Genomic DNA, 21,163 nt, shown 5'->3' with positions numbered 1-21,163 from the left:
TCTCCAAATCATGTCATTCTCTAGCATCTGTATGCATTTCTCAGTGGATAGGCAAGCTTTCTCTTACTGACCCCTACATACGAGCCTTCATCATCACCTCTAATCTTCCTAAATCATCATTTCAGTATGGAAGGTCTTTTCTTGATGCATGAGGTGTTCATGACACGACTGCAAAATTCTGCAAAACGGTGGCAGAGCCTCAAGCCACTTTTACACTTCTCCGAACGGTTCCACAGTATTCAGGACAAGAGTTAAATGCTAGGACAGGTGTTACAGGAAACAGGTGAAGCTACTTGGGACTACTGCTAAAAAGACAACTAAGGGACAAAACAGGGTGGAATGTTCAACTGAAAAATAAAAAAAGATAAAATGAAACAAAATAGGATGGTACACAGAACAAGGAGGGAAGGGAACGCTACAGTACAAGGTGGTGCCTTTCCTCTCTCTCCAAAACAAGACAAGCGCTGCCATGAAGAAAATGAATAGTTACCTGCATCCATATCTGCAAAGAATGGAACAGCCAGTAAGAAAAAGAAGGAACCAGAAATTCAGTGTCTCAGAGTTGGATTTAACAAGGTTACACGGAGAGAAAATGTCATTTAGAAAACTGCTTGTCAACTACACCCCTTCATTAGGGGACACAGGGGCTAAATGCTTTCCTACCATTATCATAATTTTATTTAAGGCAAAAAATAAAATATGGACATGTTAACTGAAGAAGTAAATGCCTAATGGCAAAAAAAAATCTTACTCTCATGCAAAATGATTATTAAATGTTTATAATATAAGGGGGGAAACATACTCAAACATATGGTGGTGGTAATCTGAACGTCTTATCCAGAAAGGCTCTTATCTATGACTAAGTAACATTACATACAAATTATGTATAAATTCAATATCCAGATCACAGAAATGTCCAGTCAATATTTAAAGGAGTAACAATGGATAAAAAGGACACTGGATTAAAAAGGACATTTGAAAGGACAAAACAATTAGATAAGAAATAAATTCAATGGTATTTCATGGTTCTACTGTACTAGTCCAAATACCAAAGTGAATATAATGGGTTTGCTAAAAATACTACAGAAGAAATCACATACTTAAGGGTTTTTACTGCTTGGTATGTTTTATTGCTTTCTTGACCTGTGATACGTCGAAGTCATGATTTATAATATGCTAAGGAAAATTTTTTAAAAAACTACATTCTTAAGTTTGCAACTGCCTGCCAAACAGCATACCTTCCGGAGACTCCTCCTGGACATATGTGCCCGTCAGGTACCGGTGCACCAGGGCAGACTTGCCGCTGGCCAAGTTACCCACAATTCCCTGAAACAGAAACGGACAACCGTTAAGCATAATCAGATCACTCTACTTGGCATTTTGCAAATACAAAGAGACTAAAATAGACAGGAGGCCTAAACACAAACATAACCAAGCACTGGCTGGATGGCCAAAAACAAGCTCATTCAATACTTCTATTGGAGTAAAAGGGAGTCCAACACTCTTAATTAACATCTCATGTTCTGGTCAGCCTCAACAGCTGCAACGGCATCAGCAATGCTGGTATAAACACTGGTTTGGCATTCTTCCAGAAAACAAGCACATTGTTTACATCAGGGCTGTGTTCCTTGAGTTAGCCCACTGGCATCTACTGTGCACCCTCCAGAGACTGGGAAAATCAGCAGGTGAGGTGGCACCTGAGGGCAGAGCTGAGTGCCGTGGGGAGAGTGGCGAGGACCCACGCATGGTGGCATCTCTAGGGGATGAGTCTAGGGTAGACTTGGGGGCAGGACAACAGGAGCAGAAAAGGGCAGTGTGGGGAGACCTGGGGGTGGGGGTGGAGGAGCGAGGCAGGGGCCGGCCACACAGGCGAGGAGGGCACACACCTGCCTCCCAGACACAGGACCCACCAAGGCATCTCCGAGAAAAAGGGGACAGTGCCAGGGCTGCTGGGAGAGACAGCAAAGGTGCTCGTTTGTGCTGGATTAGAAGGCAACCCTCAGGAGTGAGGGTGACATGAGGGCCGCTGTCCTAGCAGTAACCTGGCGGCAAGGCTGACTCTCCAGGGGCTTCTTCAGAAGAAGCCTCCCTGTTGACACAGTGGACACACCTGGCCTCCGAGCCTCCAAGTGGGCGAATCCCACAGGGAGCCTCCCTTTCCCTGTGCTTGGGAGCTGGATAACCCCAATGCCGCCTTCTCTGGGAAGCTGCTCATCAAAAATCTCCTGCATTTTAATCTTTTCCTCCCCCACTAGAACATCGCTAGCGATCAAATTTAAGCACGATTGAATCGATTCCTTAAAAAGCCCAAAACATCACAATGGACCCATCCCTGGGCACAGGTGCTCATTAAGGCCACCTGCCATTCCCCGAGCTGGGACTCGCCCCGCTTGCTCTCGGTTCCACTTGTTGACCTCCCTCCTGCCTCCACTCAAATTATCTGAAGCTCTGGCCCTGTTGCTACCAGGAAACTGCCCATGAGGTCACCCGCAACTTCCATTTCAAAGCCACTAGCCTGTCTTGCTCTGACCTGGCTCCATCACCAGCAGCTGCTGCTAAGACACTCTCTTCCAACTCTCACACTGGCTTCCGCCTCTACCTCCCTCCTAGCCCTGTGGGCTCTTCCTCCATCTGCTGGGACGTACTGGGACTCGCCAGGGCTCCATCCTCACACCTCCAGCTGATCCTCCACTCTAATGTCCCAACACGCGCCTGTCCACATCCAACCTTCTCTCAATGAGCTGTGATTCCATTTAACAGGAGACACCCTGCAGACTCTGGAATCATAACTCATTGATAGAAGGTTGGATGTGGGGGGAAAAAAAAAGCTACCTATTCCCAAATCGCATCCCCTGGCCACCGTCCACCCCAGCTCCGGGCGCCCCTACTTAGCTCCCACCAGGACTTTATATACATCTGTACGCCACCTATGCAGTACTCACGCCTCGACAGGTCCACACCTCGCCTCTCTTTCCCAGTCTGCTCATCAGCTTCTGAGGTCACATCACACCCAGCCTCTCAAACCAGAAAGCTGGAGGCCATCCCCAACTCCCAATGGCTGGAAGTCAGGGAGTCTGCTCCCTCCTGGGCACCTTGCTGCCACCTCGGTGTGGACTCCCCGGTGTGCACGGATCAAGGAAGCAGCCTCTAGGGCCTCTCTCTGCCTGCAAGCACCTGCTTTTCACCCCGAGAACACCAGAGAGGTTCTTGGAAACAAACTGACCACGAGAAAGTGGCACTCCTTCATTTCATAAGCCCTGGGAGACTCCTGCTGCCTGGAGGCCAAACCCCAAACATTTTAGGAACAAACTGTCTCCCTCCAAATCCTCACACACAACTATGCTGGCAGCCAACGGGCCCAGCAGGCCCATGAACTTGCCACAAGAACACTTCGCTGCTCCTGTCACCTGAGCACCCCTCCCCTCTCACCTGACGAGGGCTTCACTTTCTCTTGGGAAGGCTTCCCCCTGCTTTCCCCTCACCCCCAGAGAGCCTTGACAGTGGCTGGTGAGGCCCTGGGCTCCACCTCCCACTATACTTAGAACCCCGAGGGCCAAGATCTCTGTCTCTAGATACGGGCCAAGACACCAACTCCGAATCTGTACACTTGTCATAGTTCCTGGCTCCAACAAAGGCCTGGTAAACACAAGATGGGTAGATGGATAGATGGATAGCAAGGAAGAAGGATGGGAGGGAGGGAGGGAGGAGAGATGGAAATAAAGGGGAGAGGAGAGACAGGAGGGAGGAAGGAATGTTGGTTAAGTAGATGACAAAGCCAATAGCTATAAGAACAAACACAGGGCTGGGCGTGGTGGCTCACGCCTGTAATCCCAGCACTTTGGGGGGCCGAAGCAGGCAGATCATGAAGTCAGGAGATCGAGACCATCCTGGCTAACATGGTGAAATCCCACCTCTACTAAAACTACAAAAAAATTAGCCAGGCGTGGTGGCACACGCCTGTAGTCCCAGCTACTCGGGAGGCTGAGGCAGGAGAATCGCTTGAACCCGGGAGGCGGAGGTTGCAGTGAGCCGAGATACACCACTGCACTCCAGCCTGGGTGAGAGTGTGAGACTCCGTCTCAAAAAAAAAACAAAAACAACAAAAAAAGAAAACAAACAAACAAACAAACATAGAAGATAATAAATTTGGCATGACAGTGTGGAAAAAAGGTTCTCAGTGATTTACAGGCCACTGTGGTCTGCTGTCTGAGTGACGGCTCATGGATCCAACTGTTCTCTGTCACCCAGTCCTGGCCGCTCCCACTCTCTACTCATCAGCCAGAGTGGCCTTTCTAAAACCTATACCCGGTCCTGTCCTCTTACACCCCAGTTATAACCCTCCCACCTCTCATCTGCCCGCTCCCTGCTCGGCCTTCTAGTCAGTCAGCTACCAAGCCCCATCCTAACAGGCCTTGCTGTCTCCAGGCAACTAAAGCTTTCCACATCAATCATTCCCCGAAACCTACTCTTACTATCAGTTCAGATGTCACCTCCTCTGAGAAGCCTTCAGCTATGGTAGGAATGTTTGTGCTTCCCCCTCCTACTCCCACACTCCCAGCCAAACTCATATGTTGAAACCTAACCCCCAGCTGGGCACGGTGGCTCACGCCTGTAATCCCAGCACTTTGGGAGGCCGAGACAGGTAGGTCACCTGAGGTCTGAAGTTCAAGACCAGACTGGCTAACACGGTGAAACCCCGTCTCAACTAAAAAAATATAAAAATTAGCCAGGCGTGGTGATACATGCCTGTAATCCCAGCTACTCGGGAGGCTGAGGCAGGAGAATCACTTGAACCCGGGTGGCAGAGGTTGCAGTGAGCTGAGATTGCACCACCGCAATCCAGCCTGGGCGACAGAGCGACACTCTGTCTCAAAAAAATAAAAACAAAATAATAAATAAAATTTAAAAAAAAGAAATCTAACCCCCAAGGTGATGGTATTACAAGGTGAGGCAGTTGTGGGAGCAGATTAGTCACCTTATAGAAGAGGCCTGAGAAAGACCTCTCGCGTCTTCCTCCACGTGAGGACACAGTAAGAAGATGCCACCTATGAAGCAGGTCCTCAGGCATCAAATCTGCAGGTGTCTTGATCTTGGACTTCCTGGCCTCCAGAACTGTGAGCTATACATTTCTGTTGTTTATCAGCTGCTCATTGTATGATATTTTGTTACAGGAGCCGGAAGACACGAAGACATCTTCCTAACGCCACAGCCTCAACTGGGTGCCTTTCCTCAAAGCTCCGTTAGGTCTCTGCCTCAAGGGTATCTTACAAGGGAACACATTATTTTGGAAACATCAGTATGTTGATCTGGCTCCCTCCAATACTAACAATTCCTCAAGGACAGGCACCGTGTCTTACTTGCCTTGTTCTCTGAATCCCTGTGTAATGCAGAGCCCAAGGCAGACACTCAATAGCACTGGCCAAGTAAAAGAATGGATGAGTAAATGAGTGACTCCACTGCTGGTGAGTATGAATGAGATGCTTATTACTAAGGCTCAGAGCCAGGCTCAAGCCAGGCTATGTGGACAGATTCTAAATAAAGCTGTTTCCCCTCCTAATCCAAAGTACATCTTTTTTTACCCTGGGCCTCTATGATCTGTGAATTTCTACCTACTAATTATTCTTTTGCTCAAGGGCACCCGCTGTTTGTCAGCTTCATGCTGGGAAAATCCAGAACAGTATGCCACAGAATTAAATTTTTAATTAAGATCAGTTTCTCTTTCCCCAGGAAGAAAATGCTCCAAAACCAAACATCCTTTGGTCTGTGCCTTCTCTGCATAGCAACGTTCCTGCCTTCTTCCGCCTAACAAGACGGGCAAAGATTAAGCTCTCCCCTAAGTTCTCCCTTAGGGGAACAAAGGCAATCAATCTTGGAGTGGAGTGGGAAGGGGTTTGGTTTGGCTGGAACAGCCATCTCACAGACCACCTCATAGTCACACATGATGGCATTATTTTAATTTGAAATGCTGGTGGAAATTAACAGTTGATGGTGAAAGGAAAATAAAATAAGGGGTCGAAATGCCCTTTCAAGTGTGTCACCACCCGTGAAGCTGTCGGAGCGGCTGCTGGAAGTAAACCAAGACGGAGGGAATCAATCCAGAGCGAGCCAGAGAGCTATGTGAGGAGGAATGAGGTGTCTTGAAAATCACAGAACTACGTACTTAAGGCAGGAAGAGGTTGCCACTGTCAATCCTGCATCGTCTGTGCAGGGACATGAAGTGTGTCGGAGCCCATACTCGGCCCTTCATATCACCAGGCCAAAGGGAATTCAGTGTCTTTCTAAACTGATTTCTCCAGTGCCCCACACTAACCCTGAGGTTTGCTGAAAAGGAAATCAAGGCTTTTAGTAAAAATTCCAGTTGCAGTTCAATGAAAACACACAAATAGGATGTGAGGAGCTGGGGACTGAGGTCCCCTACACAGGCAAGACGTCCAGGGCCTATGTGCTTTCCCCTCTGAAAGAAGCAGCAAGCCTTTGCTGTTGGGCACACATCTGCAGCCAGCAGCGGTTGGCTCCTGTGCAGCACCAAAAGCAACTGGTCATGGACGATCTGACCACAGCACAACTTCAGAAAACATAAGGCCGGGTGCAGTGGCTCAGGCCCGTCATCCCAGCACTTTGGGAGGCTAAGGAAGGTGAATGACGAGGTCAGGAGTTTGAGCATAGCCTGGCCAACATGGTAAAATCTCATCTACTAAAAATACAAAAATTAGCCAGATGTGGTGGCGAGTGCCTGTCATCCCAGCTACTCGGGAGGCTGAGGCACGAGAATCACTTGAACCCAGGAGGCAGGTTGCAGTGAGCCGAGATGGCGCCACTGCACTCCAGCCTGGGTGACAGAGTGAGACCCCGTCACAAAAAAAAGAAAGAAAGAAAAGAAAACATAAGGCATGGTACTACCACTCTTGAGAAGAAAGCGAACATTGAATTTTTTTCCTCTGACAGATTTCAAAAGATTTGTTGCAAAATGTTACATAAAGGGCTTATTGGAGGCTTGCCATGACATCATGTCACTGCTGCATTTGTGAAGCAGGGGCTGGGTTCCTGAGATGCTGACCTAAAGTGCCACCTGTCCTGGGGGGGGGGCTGTGCTAGGAGGGAAACAATTACAGCCCTACAGGCACTTGGAGGCTGCCTAGGGAACAAAGCAGCGCTTTCTTCAGACCCTGAGCACTCCTCAGCCCACAAGGGATCTGCTGGGGGTGCCGATGAGGACCAGTGCCCGCTGATGCCACAACAGGAAGGCACTTGGGCTACAGCAGAGCTGGTGGGCCTGCCAGGATCTCATCCATCCACACTCAGACCAGGGACAGGACCGTTCTGAGAACTGTGAAACCAACAGCATCGAAGTCCACGGTGTCAGCAAATTGAAGCAAGCCTTAAGACAGTCCGTTTCAGAATGAGGAGCCCACGCTGCCTCAAACGCAACTGTCTCCTCCAGCTCTGGGCAGATATTTCAGAAAATCACATGCTTTCAAAATATCAGCAGAGCACAAGCTTTTGGTGGTAAGCATCCTCGATTATGGGCTGGTATGATCATGTGGGCCCTCTCTGAACCTGTAACACCTTGAACTGCCAAGTCAGGTGGTTCGATACTTGACGATCAGTTAGTCTGTAATGCTGGCACTAGGGTGGCAGCTGGCCCTGTGTGGCTATTTCAATTTAAATGAACTAGAATCAAACCTAAAATGCAGCTCCTTGATGGCACTGACTGGCCACATTTCAATCACTCAATAGCCACGTGGTGCCAGCCGTGACCGCACTGGGCACTGCAGACACAGGAGGTTTTTATCGTCGAGAAAGTTCTATCAGGCAGTGCGGTGGTGGAAGCACCAACTCCAGGTTCAAACCTCAGCTCCACCACTTACTCGCTGTGGCTCCTTGGGCAAGTTCTTCATATCTCTGAGCCTCGGTTTCCTCGTCTGTGAAATGGGGATAACCGTACCTATCCCTTCCCATGGGGCAGTTGTCAGGATTAAGTAATTTTGTAAAGCACTTAGAACATGACCCCCACAGAGCCAGGGCTGTATTGACACCATCGCCACCAGTAAAGCACTGTGACTACTGTTCTGTGCCCATCACAGCACCCGAGTGGCAGCGGCTGTCTTAACAGGAAGTAACTGAAACTGGGGGATTGTTCTGAAAGTCTCCTGGTAACAACATTGCCAAGCCTGTGCCATTCATTCAACGCATATTTCCTGGACGGCTTCCACAGGCTTAAGACACCCTGCCAGTGCCGCAGTGACAAAGCACACAAAAGACAGAAAGAGGCGGCTCTTTCCAGGCCAGTCTTGCGGAACCCCAGGCTTCTGAGACAGCACTGGGACTGAGAGACGCTTTGTCTCCCACGGGCAAGTGCTGCAGAGAGAGCCCAGAGACCTTCGGGGAGGAATGGGGTGGGGGGCAGACACCGGGAAGGAGAAGGGCCCAGCCAATGACACCTCGCGGTTGCAGTGGGGATGGGTGTGTCAGACACCAATGTGAGAGAGGGCACAGCAACCACAGGGCCTTCCCATCTCAGGGCACCTCCCACTCATTGTACTTCATCCCCTAAGTTTAAAAACAAATACTTTTCCTGGTGACAAAAGTCTCTTCAAAGACCTAGAAGTTCTTTGTGGCTCTATCTCCTCATCTCAGACATGAGGGACCGAAGGATCCTGTCTCCTGGCCCTTGTCCTGTCCTCCAAGCATGCAAAGAGGTTGGGGTCAATGGGGAGGAGTCCACTGGCCACAAGGTATCTGGTGCTATCAATAGAAATGCAGAGGACAGACACACTAGGCAGGCCCATGCCAGAGTCTGCAGAACAGCAAGGGTTCATCTGCTTTCCTTTCATTGTCAAATTAGAATATACATACACACACATACAGAAATTAGACATACATACATACATATAAACATACACACGGAAATTAGACATATATACACATACATACATATATACACAGATACATAAACATACACACAATGCCACATATCTCACAACAAAGAACCTGGTTGTTTCAAAGTTAGATTTGTCCCTTCCTTCCTTCCTACGGTGGGTGGTTACTAGAGGGGAGCAGCTGGAAAGGGTGGCTGCAATGGACCACTTTTTACATACGTCAATTTGAAGCTCTAGATAATTTCACCGAAAGGGTAAAGTTCATAATAAAAGACAAAAATTTTAATTTTATGCCAATACTTGGTCATAGGGTAAATAGTCACATTTCAAAAATGATGGATACCAAAGCTTGGCGACTCATTGCAGAAGCCTTCCATGACATCCTGCAAAGGACAAATCAACCCATGGGGGTGTGTATGTGTGTGGACACACACACAACACACACCCACCCACGAGATGTGAGAGAGAGGACGATGATGGCCTCTGCCCTGCACATGAGGCGCCGCCCTGGCTGAGTGGCAGTCATGGCTGTCGTAGCTGTCCCAGGGGCACTCAGGGACTTGGACTCTAGTCCCAAGCTATCAACTATACCTGGCCCTTCCCAGGAACACACCCAGAGTCACATTCCCACTCTGGGCCCCAGGCAATGACCAGTTGCCTGGGAATGCAGCCTTGGGTGTGCACAGAGCCCCTCCCTTCCCACTGGTGAGGAATGACAACTGCCAGGGCCAGAAGGAGCCACTCACCACTTTGAGCTCTGGGACAGATCGACTCAGCGTCCATTCCTGGCTGTTCACAAAAGCATCTGAAAAAGACGAGGACACAAAGTCAGACATCATAACTCACGTAAAGGCCAAGTCAAAATGCCTCCAATGGGCCACTTTCACATCAGAAGGTCACTGAAGACAGTGCAGACAAGCCTCCCTGTGCCACTCCCACCCCAGAAAGATCAGTTTGTCCCAGTTCACGACACTCAGCTAGATGCCAGTGGGGTGTTCCAGGTCCACGTCTGTGGTCGGTAACACACGCTCTGTCCAATGACTTCGAAAGTTACTTGAAAATCTAACTTTCCATTTTTCTCCTGCTCAAGCCACAGCCCTTCCTACAGTGGAGCGTGTATCTTCAGACCCTCCTGACTGTGCCTGTTCACAAGTGTGGAGATATTTAAGGACACACCTAGCTTTCCAGGGAGTGATTCTGTTATAGCCAATCGGTTCACATTTGGTCTTTTGCTTGTCTACTATAATAGTCATTTTTCTGAAATCCCACACACACAGCAAAAAGTATGACGACTGAATTTGAAGATTTGAACGCTCACAATGTAAGTTAACACTTTAGTGTTTATAAGTAACAGGTTACAGCTCAGAAGAAAGATCTGGTGCTAGAGTTTTGATCCTCACAAGGATATTAAACACTGAAGACCCAGCCAGGATGGTTTAGACTATGTCAGAAAGAGGGAGGGCCCCTAAGCTCCATGGGGTGGTCTACAGAGCCCAGCCCTGTGCAGGGGCACTTCCCCCGCCTCCCCGACTGGCTGTGCACAGTGCACCCACCTGATACAGATGACCCAAACGACCATGGCTTTACCTGCAACCCACTTTTCCACACCCGCCACATGCCATTTCTTATCATAAATGAGACCTCATGATAGTAGTCATGATTTGTCCTGCTGATCACATGGCAGCTCGGTCAACACATGCCGAGTGGGCTGGACCAGAGGGAGGAGGTGCATCCCACTGATAGAAAAATAGCTCTTTCCACATGGGATTCACTTCCGACATATTGTCCTCCAATGCTGAAACTTACTCTACATTATGTCTAAGAAGTGACGTGATTCATAAGATGCCTAAAAGTTAAGAAAAACCATCACCTTCAAATAGTTGTGTGATATGAGGACCGCATGGATGCGGGGCTGGAAGCTAAGGGCCTGACCACACCAAGGGTGTGACACAGGAGGGCAAAACTGGCATCTGAAGGAGGCCAGGCACACCCTGGGGAGCACAACCCACCAGGTCACATGATGGGGAGCACGTCCCACCAGGTCACACGCTGGGGAGGGAGCACGTCCCACCATCTCACACACTGGGGGAGGACAACCCACCATGTCACATGCTGGGGAGCACATTCCACCAGGTCACACGCCGGGGGGGGCACAACCCACCACGTCACAGAGTGGGAGGCACACCTGCCCAGTGTGTTCTGGGCGGGGGCGGGGGGGGGGGGGCGGCAACTGTGCAGCAAACCAGATGCTACGGGCCCTGCAACGACAGTGTCAAAGGTCTCCCGATGCCGAGTGAGACATCCCGTCAGAGGAACATTCCCTGCTCCAGGAAAGGATAGCTGGGTAGATCAGGAGGAGATCTGAGTGATCTCTAGAGGGCAGAGACTTTCGGGGCACAACATGCCTGTCCAGCTGGCAGAGCAGGCCGGCAGCGGCCCATCTGCAGGAGCTCAGGAGGAAAGCCCAAGAGCCCTGAGGAAGAAGATGCCTGGGAGGTGGACTTCTCCCTGCACTGCCTGCAAAGACTTCCAGTCACTGCCCCTCTACTCTCCTCCCACTGACACGGACACATTGGGAGTTAAATATCGGGGGTGCAAATTGTGGTTTTGCATAATTGTGCACCCAAACACCACCCCAACATGCTGCAGACAAACATTACCCGTGGACAGATGATGCGAGGAATGCACCAGCATGGGCCTTACACCCAGCAGGCGCTCAGTCAGTGGTAACTAATTGTGTCTTAATACCATCAGTGAACAGCATTACCAATGAAGTTGCAAAACACTTCTTTCTGTTATCAACTACTCTCGCAGAAAAACGGGAATGTGGCCTTAGAGGATCTGAAAGGTGACCCCAACGGTCCAGGGAAAACCGAAAGGTCAATGATGACTCCAAAATGCAGGCACCAATAGTGTTCTCAGAACGTCATTCTGTTGCTGCACTGTAACAAACCACACCCTGGTTAAGTAACTGCGGACACAGCCAAAACATGGAATAGTAAAACCAGTAACTGAAGTTCAACATACTGTAGTGGAGATTCCCCAGGTCCCCAGGCTACTATCAAGTGATGACAGCCAGATGCGATACAGGGATGGAGAGGATCCTGACAAATGCATTTCTAAAAAGTGTATCGGGGGTGAGGGGTGCAAAATATGCATATGCTTGGCTGGGCACGGTGGCTCACGCCTGTAATCCCAGCACTTTGGGAGGCCGAGGCGGGTGGATCATGAGGTCAGGAGATCGAGACCATCCTGGCTAAAACAGTGAAACCCCATCTCTACTAAAAAATACAAAAAAAAATTAGCCGGGCGTGGTGGCGGGTGCCTGTAGTCCCAGTTACTTGGGAGGCTGAGGCAGGAGAATGGCATGAATCAGGGAGACGGAGCTTGCAGTGAGCTGAGACTGCGCCACTGCACTCCAGCCTGGGCGACAGAGACAGACTCCGTCTCATTAAAAAAAAAAAAAAAAAAATGCATATGCTTGTCAAGGCTGACACTATTTCTGGTAAAATTTCAAACTTAACAGGTGTTGATTTAGGGTTAGGAACTAGATGGCTGAAGTCAGGGTGATGAGATGATTTTCCTTTCACTGTTACCTTCTGGCACCTTTTAAGTTTTATTCCATTTGGCACATAAGAAATTTATGAAGTTTTAAAAATGAACTTTAAGAGTAAAACAAAGAGGGTAAACTGTGAATTAAAATGAGCTCTATTCATCAATGCGCTGCTGATTTTTCAACACATACCACCATAAGATTAACTTTCTAACAATATAAAATATTCATTATAAATTAAGCAGTGCTCCATTAAACAAAGATGCATGATTACATAAACATTGGAACAATGTGAGGCATCTTTTTACTTGCAAATACATCCTCACTTGAATGGAACATATTTGTGTTTGTGGCAACAAGAGTAATAAAATAAATGCTTGACTCAATTGGCCAAAACTCTTCATCTCCCATTAAAAAATATTTATTTTAAAAACTTTCATCGCCTCCGTTACTGCCCAGTCAAAATGGAATGCTGCCTCATACGAAGCTAAATGAAAATTAACAAAAGATTCGCGAAAGCCATACATAACAAAATAGTCCTTCCTCCTACTCCACTACGGGGACCTATCTGTGGGCTGGACACTGTGCTGGCATGGAATTATTCATCACTCAGTAGGTGGGGTCGAGGAAGGGTGGGGCAGGCCAGCTGTCCTGCCTCCTTCCAAGGTGTAGGAACACTGGAAGGATAAATATGCTTCAGGGAAACACAGCTGGGCATGTGCGTGTGAGTGTGTAGATGCACATCCGGACATGTGCACACCTGTGCTCCTGGACCAGCCAGAATCCAGTGTCACAGAGGATGCAGCTCGTTCTCAGAAGTGTCTGGGCCAGGCTCGGTGGCTCACGCCTGTAATCCCAACATTTTAGGAGGCCGAGGCGGGCAGATCACCTGAGGTCAGGAGTTCAAGACCAGCCTGGCCAACATGGCGGAACCTCGTCTCTACTAAAAATACAAAAATTAGCCAGGCGTGGTGACACATGATTGTAATCCCAGCTGCTCTGGAGGCTGAGGCAGGAGAACTGCTTGAACCCAGGAGGCAGAGGCTGCAGCGAGCCAAGATCCCACCATTGCACTCCAGCCTGGGCGACAGAGTGAGACTCGGTCTCAAAAACAAAAAACGCGTCTTGTGAGTGTTTTACAATCGAGGTTGGTGACAGTAATGATCCTTCGCAAGAGCTAGCCAGGTGCCGGGCTCACTGACCACTGCAGCCCTTCAGGGTGGGTCCTCCCTGCTGCTGCCCCTGGACACGGCGGGACACTCGGGAAAGTCCCCCTTGACCCCCTTGGCAATGCCAGATTCTAAATCCCTCCCTCATTACCTGCTGTGTTGCTCAGAGCCTGCTTGCCCTAGACTCACCTGGGACGCTTAGCAAAGCCGGTAACAGGTGAGCATCAGCCGGGACTCTGGAAATCAGAGCCTTCAAATCAGCATTTCTTTTTTGAGACGGAGTCTTGCTCTGTCGCCAGGCTGGAGTGTAGTGGCGCGATCTTGGCTCACTGCAACCTCCGCCTCCCGAGTTCAAGAGATTCTCCTGCCTCAGCCTCTTGAGTAGCTGGGACTACAGGCGCCCGCCACACACCTGGGTAATTTTTGTATTTTTAGTAGAGACGGGGTTTCACCATGTTGGCCAGGATGGTCTCGATCTCCTGACCTCGTGATCTGCTCGCCTCGGCCTCCCAAAGTGCTGGGAATACAGGAATGAGCCACCACGCCCGGCCTCAAATCAGCATTTCTAACAAGCTCCCTGCAGAGCTTTGTCCACACTTTATTACTCTCCATCTTCAATTTTTCAAAATTTGCTAAGCAGATGTTACAAGTGTAAAACTCCAAGAGCGGGAATTTCTGAGAAATGTGAAAACAGCACAGGTTGCCACGGGCAGAAAGTGCTGCAGTTACTGAGGCTAAACTCCTACCCCATAACGCAGCCCTCAGAGACGAGCCCTGCTTCTCCCACCTGGCCCTGCCCATCCCAGTATCCATGGGAGACCAAGAGGACGCAGGGGGAAATGGGTATGAGGGGTCAGGGAGCCAGGAGCCATGGGTCTGACAGTGACCTCGGTTAACTTTCTGGTCTCTCAATTTCCTCGCCATAAAAAAGAAGCATTTCTGGCTGGGCGTGGGGTGGCTCATGCCTGTAATCCCAGTACTTGGAGGCCAAGGGGCATGGATCACCTGAGATCAGGAGTTCAAGACTAGCCTGCAGGCGGATCACCTGAGGTCAGGAGTTTGAGACTAGCCTCATCAACATGGCAAAACTCCGTCTCTACTAAAAATACAAAAATTAGCCGGGCATGGTGGCAGGCGCCTGTAATCCCAGCTACCTGGAGGCTAAGGCAGGAGAATCGCTTGAACCCAGGAGGCGGAGGTTGTGGTGAGCTGCGATTGCACCACTGCACTCCAGCCTGGGGGATGGAGCGAGGGAGGGAAGCCTGCACTCCAGCCTGGGGGATGGGCAGGGGAGGGGAGGGGAGAAGAGGGGAGCAATTCTCTCCTAAGGCTTCTGTAAGGTTCCAAGGAGATGCTGCCAAGGAGGTGGCAGGATGCCTGGGAAAGGGCCCAACTACCCACAGAGGAAGCCCTCCTATGACCTTTGGACGTAGCATTAAAGATCAGGGGTTGATGTCCCGTTGCCCAGGTGCCACAGCCGGGGAGGATGCTCCTGCTCAGAGACAGGCACACATGCTACCTGAACTCACTGCTGCGCTGGAGGCACAAGTGAGCCTGGAGCAACACATGGCCTGCCAAGTCCTGATGAAGCAACCACACCAGTGATGGAAAACCCTGGCTCAGGCCGGGCGTGGTGACTCACGCCTGTAATCCCAGCACTTTGTGAGGCTGAGGAAGGCGGATCACTTGAGGTCAGGAATTTGAGACCAGCCTGGCCAATAAGGTGAAACCCGGTCTCCACTAAAAATATAAAAACTAGCCAAGTGAGGTGGTGTGCGCCTGTAATCCCAGCTACTCAGGAGGGTGAGGCAGGAGAATTGCTTAAACCCGGGAGGTGGAGGTGGCAGTGAGCTGAGATTGCGCCACTGCACTCCAGCCTGAGTGACAGAGCCAGACTCGGTCAAAAAAAAAAAACCAAAAAACAAAAACAACCACCAAGAAAACTGGCTTACAGTGACCATTAACTCTGCATGGAGTACAACAAACTAGAAGGCATTACTGGAGTTAGTTTTCATCCCAGGTCAATTTATATTACCATCAAACCACATAAAATTGCCGGGTCAATCTGACCACAGCCAGGAGGAGACGTTCCTGCTTGGAGACAGGCACATGTGCTACCTGTACTCGCTGCTGTGCTGGAGGCACAAATATGGTCAAATACGGTTGAATAGTGGCAATTTCATAGTGGGGTTCAACCTACGGCACATAAACGTGCATGAAAAAAGTCATCCATGTGATACGACTACCAACATATACCAAAAATTCTAGAATGGGAAGTAATCCTAGAAATGCCTCCAGTTGGCCTATCTTAGCTTTCTACCTCAGCAAACAACAGCCATCAAGGGAACAGGGCCCAAGGACTATGGTCAAGGAAGAGAACTTTCAGAGGATTCTGGACCTGAGATGAGGAAGCCCCACCTTCCCAGGCTGCAGGAGCCCGGCTGCAAGGACCAGGGAAGGCAGCTCCTGTCCAGCGGTGCCTCCGCTGCGTCCTTCCTTGGAATTTCAGAGCCTTCTGCTAAAGGCTCCCCCACATTCTTCATTAGACAAGGGAGCCAGGACCTCATCTTCATTAAGACAGCCATCGTCTGGCAGGTGGGCTCATTCCCCAGCAGAGCTATGGACTCTAATTTTCTCCTCCAAATTATCAACTAGAAGCACAGCGTGCAGCCAATATTAGAATGACTTGATGGTCTCCCGTGTCACGTTCACCCCCAGCCCCCAGTTCTGTTCAGCTCCAGGAACCACAAATACACATTCCAGACAAAACTCGTGAAATTATACACAATGGTAAAAAAAAGGAACCTGAAATTGCAGGTGAGATTTTAAAAACAACATATTATCTCAGAGATTGGGACGTTTCTTTGAAAACCTTAAATGTCACAAGGATTTTAACTCTTATTTTTAGCACAGAAAAGGGGAGGAACATTTATTTTTAGTGTAAAGCAGCCGTAAAGCCCCCAAATATAAAACAAAACAACAATGGAAGGAAGAAGGCACATCCACAGAGAGGAGAGGGGCATCGGAGGAAGCTGTGGCTGCCGCAGCCAGTCAGTTCTGTGCCGAGGAAGGAAGTGGAGTCTTTAACAGAATAAAGAAATCCATTTCAACGCAGCCGGAAAAGAGCCCGCTGCAAACTGGATCAGACATAATCCGCTGATGACTTTCAAATGTAGGACTTAGCAGAAGTTCACCAGCACAGTTTCAATGGTATGATTTAATTTCTTATTTGGAAATCCTTGAATCTCTATAATAAATGAAATAAAACATAAACCCTGGGGATACCAGTTGGTTTCAGGCTTCCCTGGAAGTTCAGGCTCAAAGATCCTTTTCAGCAGCCTCAAAGATCCAAAAACAAGACAGTTTCCCACCCTGACATGTCCCGACAGCATCCCCTGCCCTCACCATTCACCAGGCCCTCTCACTGCAGGGTGACGAACACCGGGCCACCAAGATGCCACCATGCCCACCCCTGCAGGCACATCCACGCCACTGCCTGCAATTCCAAGGCTCTTTCCCCTGAGCCCTGAGGCGACTCAGCATCTGTCACAACAATGTCAGCATTTGACTGGGTCCTCTCTCCTCACCTCTAACGAAATCCCAAGGCAAAAGTTTGCCAGCCCAAATGGGCTCTAGAGGATTTGCAGACTTGTCACTTCTTAGAGGATAGTGATTTTTTCCTCTCTCTCTCTCTATATATATATATAAAAATATATAAAATATACACTAGAGCATATAATATATACATAATATATAATATATACATATAACTATATTATACAGTATATACATAATATATACATAATATATAATATATACATATATTATAAATATACTAGAGTAATACATAATATATACATATATGATATATATATAACATATATACATATATTATAAATATATACTATGTAGAGTATATAATATATGCATATATAATATATACTATACACACACACACACACACACACAGAGACAGAGAGAGAGACAGAGACAGATTCTCTCTCTGTCGCCCAGGCTGGAGTGCAGTGGCACAATCTTGGCTCACTGCAACCTCTGCCTCCAGGGTTCAAGGGATTCTCCTGCCTCAGTCTCTCAAGTAGCTGGAACTACAGGCATGCGCTACCATGCCTGGCTAATTTTTGTATTTTCAGTAGAGACTGGGTTTTGCCATGTTCCCCAGGCTGGTCTGGAACTCCTGATTTCAAATGATCCGCCTACCTCAGCCTCCCAAAGTGCTGGGATTACAAGTGTGAGCCACCACACCCGGCCTCATTTTCATTAGTTTCTTCAAAAGCATTCCTGAGTGCCTCATGATACTCCTGCTCCAGAATCACGGTGTTCCCCAAGAACGCCATTGTCGTGGGTGTGTAAAGCATTGCTTAAAGGATTCATGTCTGAGAGAAGCAAAGCAGAGGGCGTGAGGATTTGAAAGTGAAAACAGCAAGGAAGAAAATTGCGCTTTCCTTCTTAAAATGTGAAAACAGAGGCCCACCTACAGCCTTGAGGGGCGGAGCACAGCTCTCCCGCACCGCTGCGATTATCTTCTGCATTTCCTTCAGAAGAACTGTGTTCCATTAGCTGACGCTGCTTCGGAATATTTAATGCATAAATAATAACGTCGCAGTCCTGAAACCTGTGCCCCAATTCCACCCAGTTTCCATCTCACTGTTATAAACCAAGGTGATAACGAGTTTTGTTGCAAGCATCTTCCTAGGGCAGGTTTCGGGTCCAGTGCAGTACGGCCTTCTGGCCCCAGCCTGTTAACCCACAGGCTGAGTACAAGTTTGTTCACAGACGCAGGGAGGAAGTTCATCCCAAGCTACAGAAACAGGCCGTTCCCCCAACACCGAGGTCCCCAGAAGAACCAGCCTCAGGTTGCCTCCAAAATACATTTTGCGGCCTCCCTGGCACTTCTGGCAAAGCTCCACACCTCATGGCTTCCTTGTTTCACAGGCTCTCACTTCCATCTTTAATTCCTGAACCTGGACAGCTTGGTAGAGAGTGCAGACACCCCCACTGTGAATGCTGGTTCTCCTGGAGCCTGGACTGCTGACGCGGTCAGTGGAGAAGGAATGGCCTGCCCATCCTGTGGGTAAAGCACTGTGGCTCTCAAAACCAAAAATGCTCCTGAGTTTGCATCTCTGAGTGATGTTAACCACTTTGGGCATGGAATGCAATTTGGATGTGGTGCTTCGCTTTTTGGAGGTCATTTCATGGCTCTAAGAAGTAAATTTCGGCCACAAAATGCTCCAGGGGTTTTACAAAGAGGTACGGAGTATCCAGGACCCCATTTGACCGGTGAGAATTGAAAGGAGTCACAGAACTCCAGGGGAAAAAAGTACAATTCAAATTCCAGTATATAGTGAGCTCCAATGTCATAAAAAGTCAGCCCCAATTTCCCCTGCTAAAGGGAACAAGCACCTGATCACCATCATCCAAAACCTTCTTAGCCTTCTTACAAATACATCAAGCTCTCTGTAGCAAGATAATGCAACCGAAGACACTGCCTGCATCTACAGGAGGTCTCCCCAGGCCCTGGACCCCCATCTCCCTGACCCAGCTCATCCGCTGTTCCCATGCACCAGCAGTAACACCTGACTCCCCCTACCAAAGTAGGGGAAAAGCTGGAGGGGAAGGGAGGGGGCATGTAGGGACGTCCTGCCCAACCAGTTCTTTCCTTCCTGCCTTCCCGTCCCTCCTGTGCCAGCCTAGGTTGGGGGTGGGGTGGGGGAGTGTCTGATACCCGTGGTGGTCCAGGCCACCATCTCCTGCCTACACCACCTACCAGCCACGGGGACGGGCTCCCCTGTGCTCCTCTCCTCTCTAATCTCCAGACACCTGCCTTCAGGAGCTTGCTAAAAACCCACCCTGGGGTTTTCACACGCTGACTACGTGTTCAATTTATCGTTGAGCCTCTGAGTAACTGAGCTTCTATCTAAAGTGGGAAGAGCAATAACAATTTAAAAATTGTGATAGGTGTGATGAACAATTATGCAACCGTCAAGCTGCTACAATAACAAGAACCTGAGAAAATGACTGTAGGAACACACTGAGCGCCACCACCAGAACGCCAGCTGTCACACTAGGGAGACACGGCCTCCTGCCAGGGGTTCCTGGCACCCCTAAGAAGCAGTAGAACATTGTCACCTTAGACCAAAGCCAGAATCCTACATTTCATATAAGATGTAGAATTTTGAACAGATCTGGAGAATGCTTTAAAACATTTTAACACCTAAAATGAAACTGCCGAGTCCTTGAAAGTGAAAATGTTGAATAGGGATATTTTATGAAAAGGTATGAGTCAGAAACTGCAAGAGAAAACAAAATCCGTAGGTGAAATTCACAGCCATTTTTTTTTTCCTGAGATGTAAGAGTAGACAGCTATTTGTCTTACTGCAGTTTGGGTGGAGATATATATTAAAACAGGGGTCCCCAACCGCAGGGACATGGACTGGTACTCATTCGTGGCCTGTTGGGAACAGGGCCACACAGCTGGAGGTGAGCAGCATGTGAGTGGGCAAAGCGAAGCTTCATCTGTATTTACAGCTGCTCCCCACAACTCGCGCTACCTCCTGAGCCCCGCCTCCTATTATATCAGCGGTGGCATCAGAGTCTCATAGGAGTGTGAGCTCCATTGTGAACCGCACCTGTGAGGGATCTAGGATGTGTGCTCTTTATGAGAATCTAATGCCTAATGATCTGAGCTGGAACAGTTTCATCCCAAACCATCCCCCCTCCCCCGATCCCTGGGTCCCTGGAAAAACTGTCTTCTATAAAACCAGTCACTGGTGCCAAAAAAGGTTGGAGACCACTGTATTAAAAGATAATTTTGACTGCAGCTTAGATGCTGGTAGCATGCAAGAGCCACTGTATTTGCTGAAGTTAAGACAAGTTGATAGACACGAGAACATTTTCCCTGGTTAAAATAAAGAACGTAGGAGACAAGATATTTACAATTCATATGCTGAGTTTCTGTCAGTCCTGGGCTGGATATAATTGGGCCTGACAGTTTTCATTCCAGAAAGAATTATAAACTCAGTCAGTCATACTGTTTAATTCATGGTGAAATTAATGTTTATAATAAGGGATGGCTCAATAATAGACACAAATAAATCCAGAAGATTACTACAGAAAGAGCAAGCAGAATTAACTCACTCCTTACTGTTGCTGAATATTCGCCACAACAGCAGACTAAGAAATTGGTTGGGGGAGGGTCCGTGGGGCAAGGTGAAGGGAGCACAGTCTGTGAAGCCAAGGGGCACCCCTCCCAGGCACAGGGGTGACAGGCACACAGAGTCCACTAGGTATCGGTCCCCACTGCCATGTCACTCACAGAGAAGCACTGCTTCATCGGGGATTGCAGGGGGAAGTGGGGGCACTGGGCACTAATATGGCTAAACTACTTCTAACAACCTCACATGAAGATGAACAACATGTACATCCAACACAGCTAACAAGCAAACCAGCACCTCCCCATCCCGATGCGACAGTGCTGGTTCAAATCCACGCTCTGCATGGAACGCCTGGGCAGCTTTTCTGTGAGTCACTTAGCCTCTTGGGGC

General features: G+C 48.8%; 1 protein-coding gene across 6 annotated transcripts in view; it reads right to left on the bottom strand.

Moving 5' to 3' along the window:
• AGAP1 (ArfGAP with GTPase domain, ankyrin repeat and PH domain 1) overlaps nucleotides 1–21,163 on the bottom strand; it is a 638,294-nt gene that overhangs the window by 413,519 nt on the left and 203,612 nt on the right. For 3 of the 6 annotated variants that reach the window (XM_055291055.2, XM_055291056.2, XM_055291057.2), the window contains exons 2-4: nucleotides 9,626–9,684; nucleotides 1,239–1,326; nucleotides 491–502 (exon numbers count right to left, since the gene is read on the bottom strand). In XM_055291055.2, the coding sequence (XP_055147030.1) occupies nucleotides 491–502; nucleotides 1,239–1,326; nucleotides 9,626–9,684 (159 nt within the window). The remainder of the gene's footprint in view (nucleotides 1–490; nucleotides 503–1,238; nucleotides 1,327–9,625; nucleotides 9,685–21,163) is intronic. The other 3 variants (XM_055291058.2, XM_055291060.2, XM_055291059.2) reach the window with 1 other exon arrangement.

Source organism: Symphalangus syndactylus, chromosome 8 (assembly GCF_028878055.3).
Source record: "Symphalangus syndactylus isolate Jambi chromosome 8, NHGRI_mSymSyn1-v2.1_pri, whole genome shotgun sequence".
Lineage (NCBI taxonomy): Eukaryota > Metazoa > Chordata > Mammalia > Primates > Hylobatidae > Symphalangus > Symphalangus syndactylus.
The sequence above is the reverse complement of the archived record's forward strand: the minus strand, read 5'-3'. Positions and strand labels throughout refer to the sequence as shown.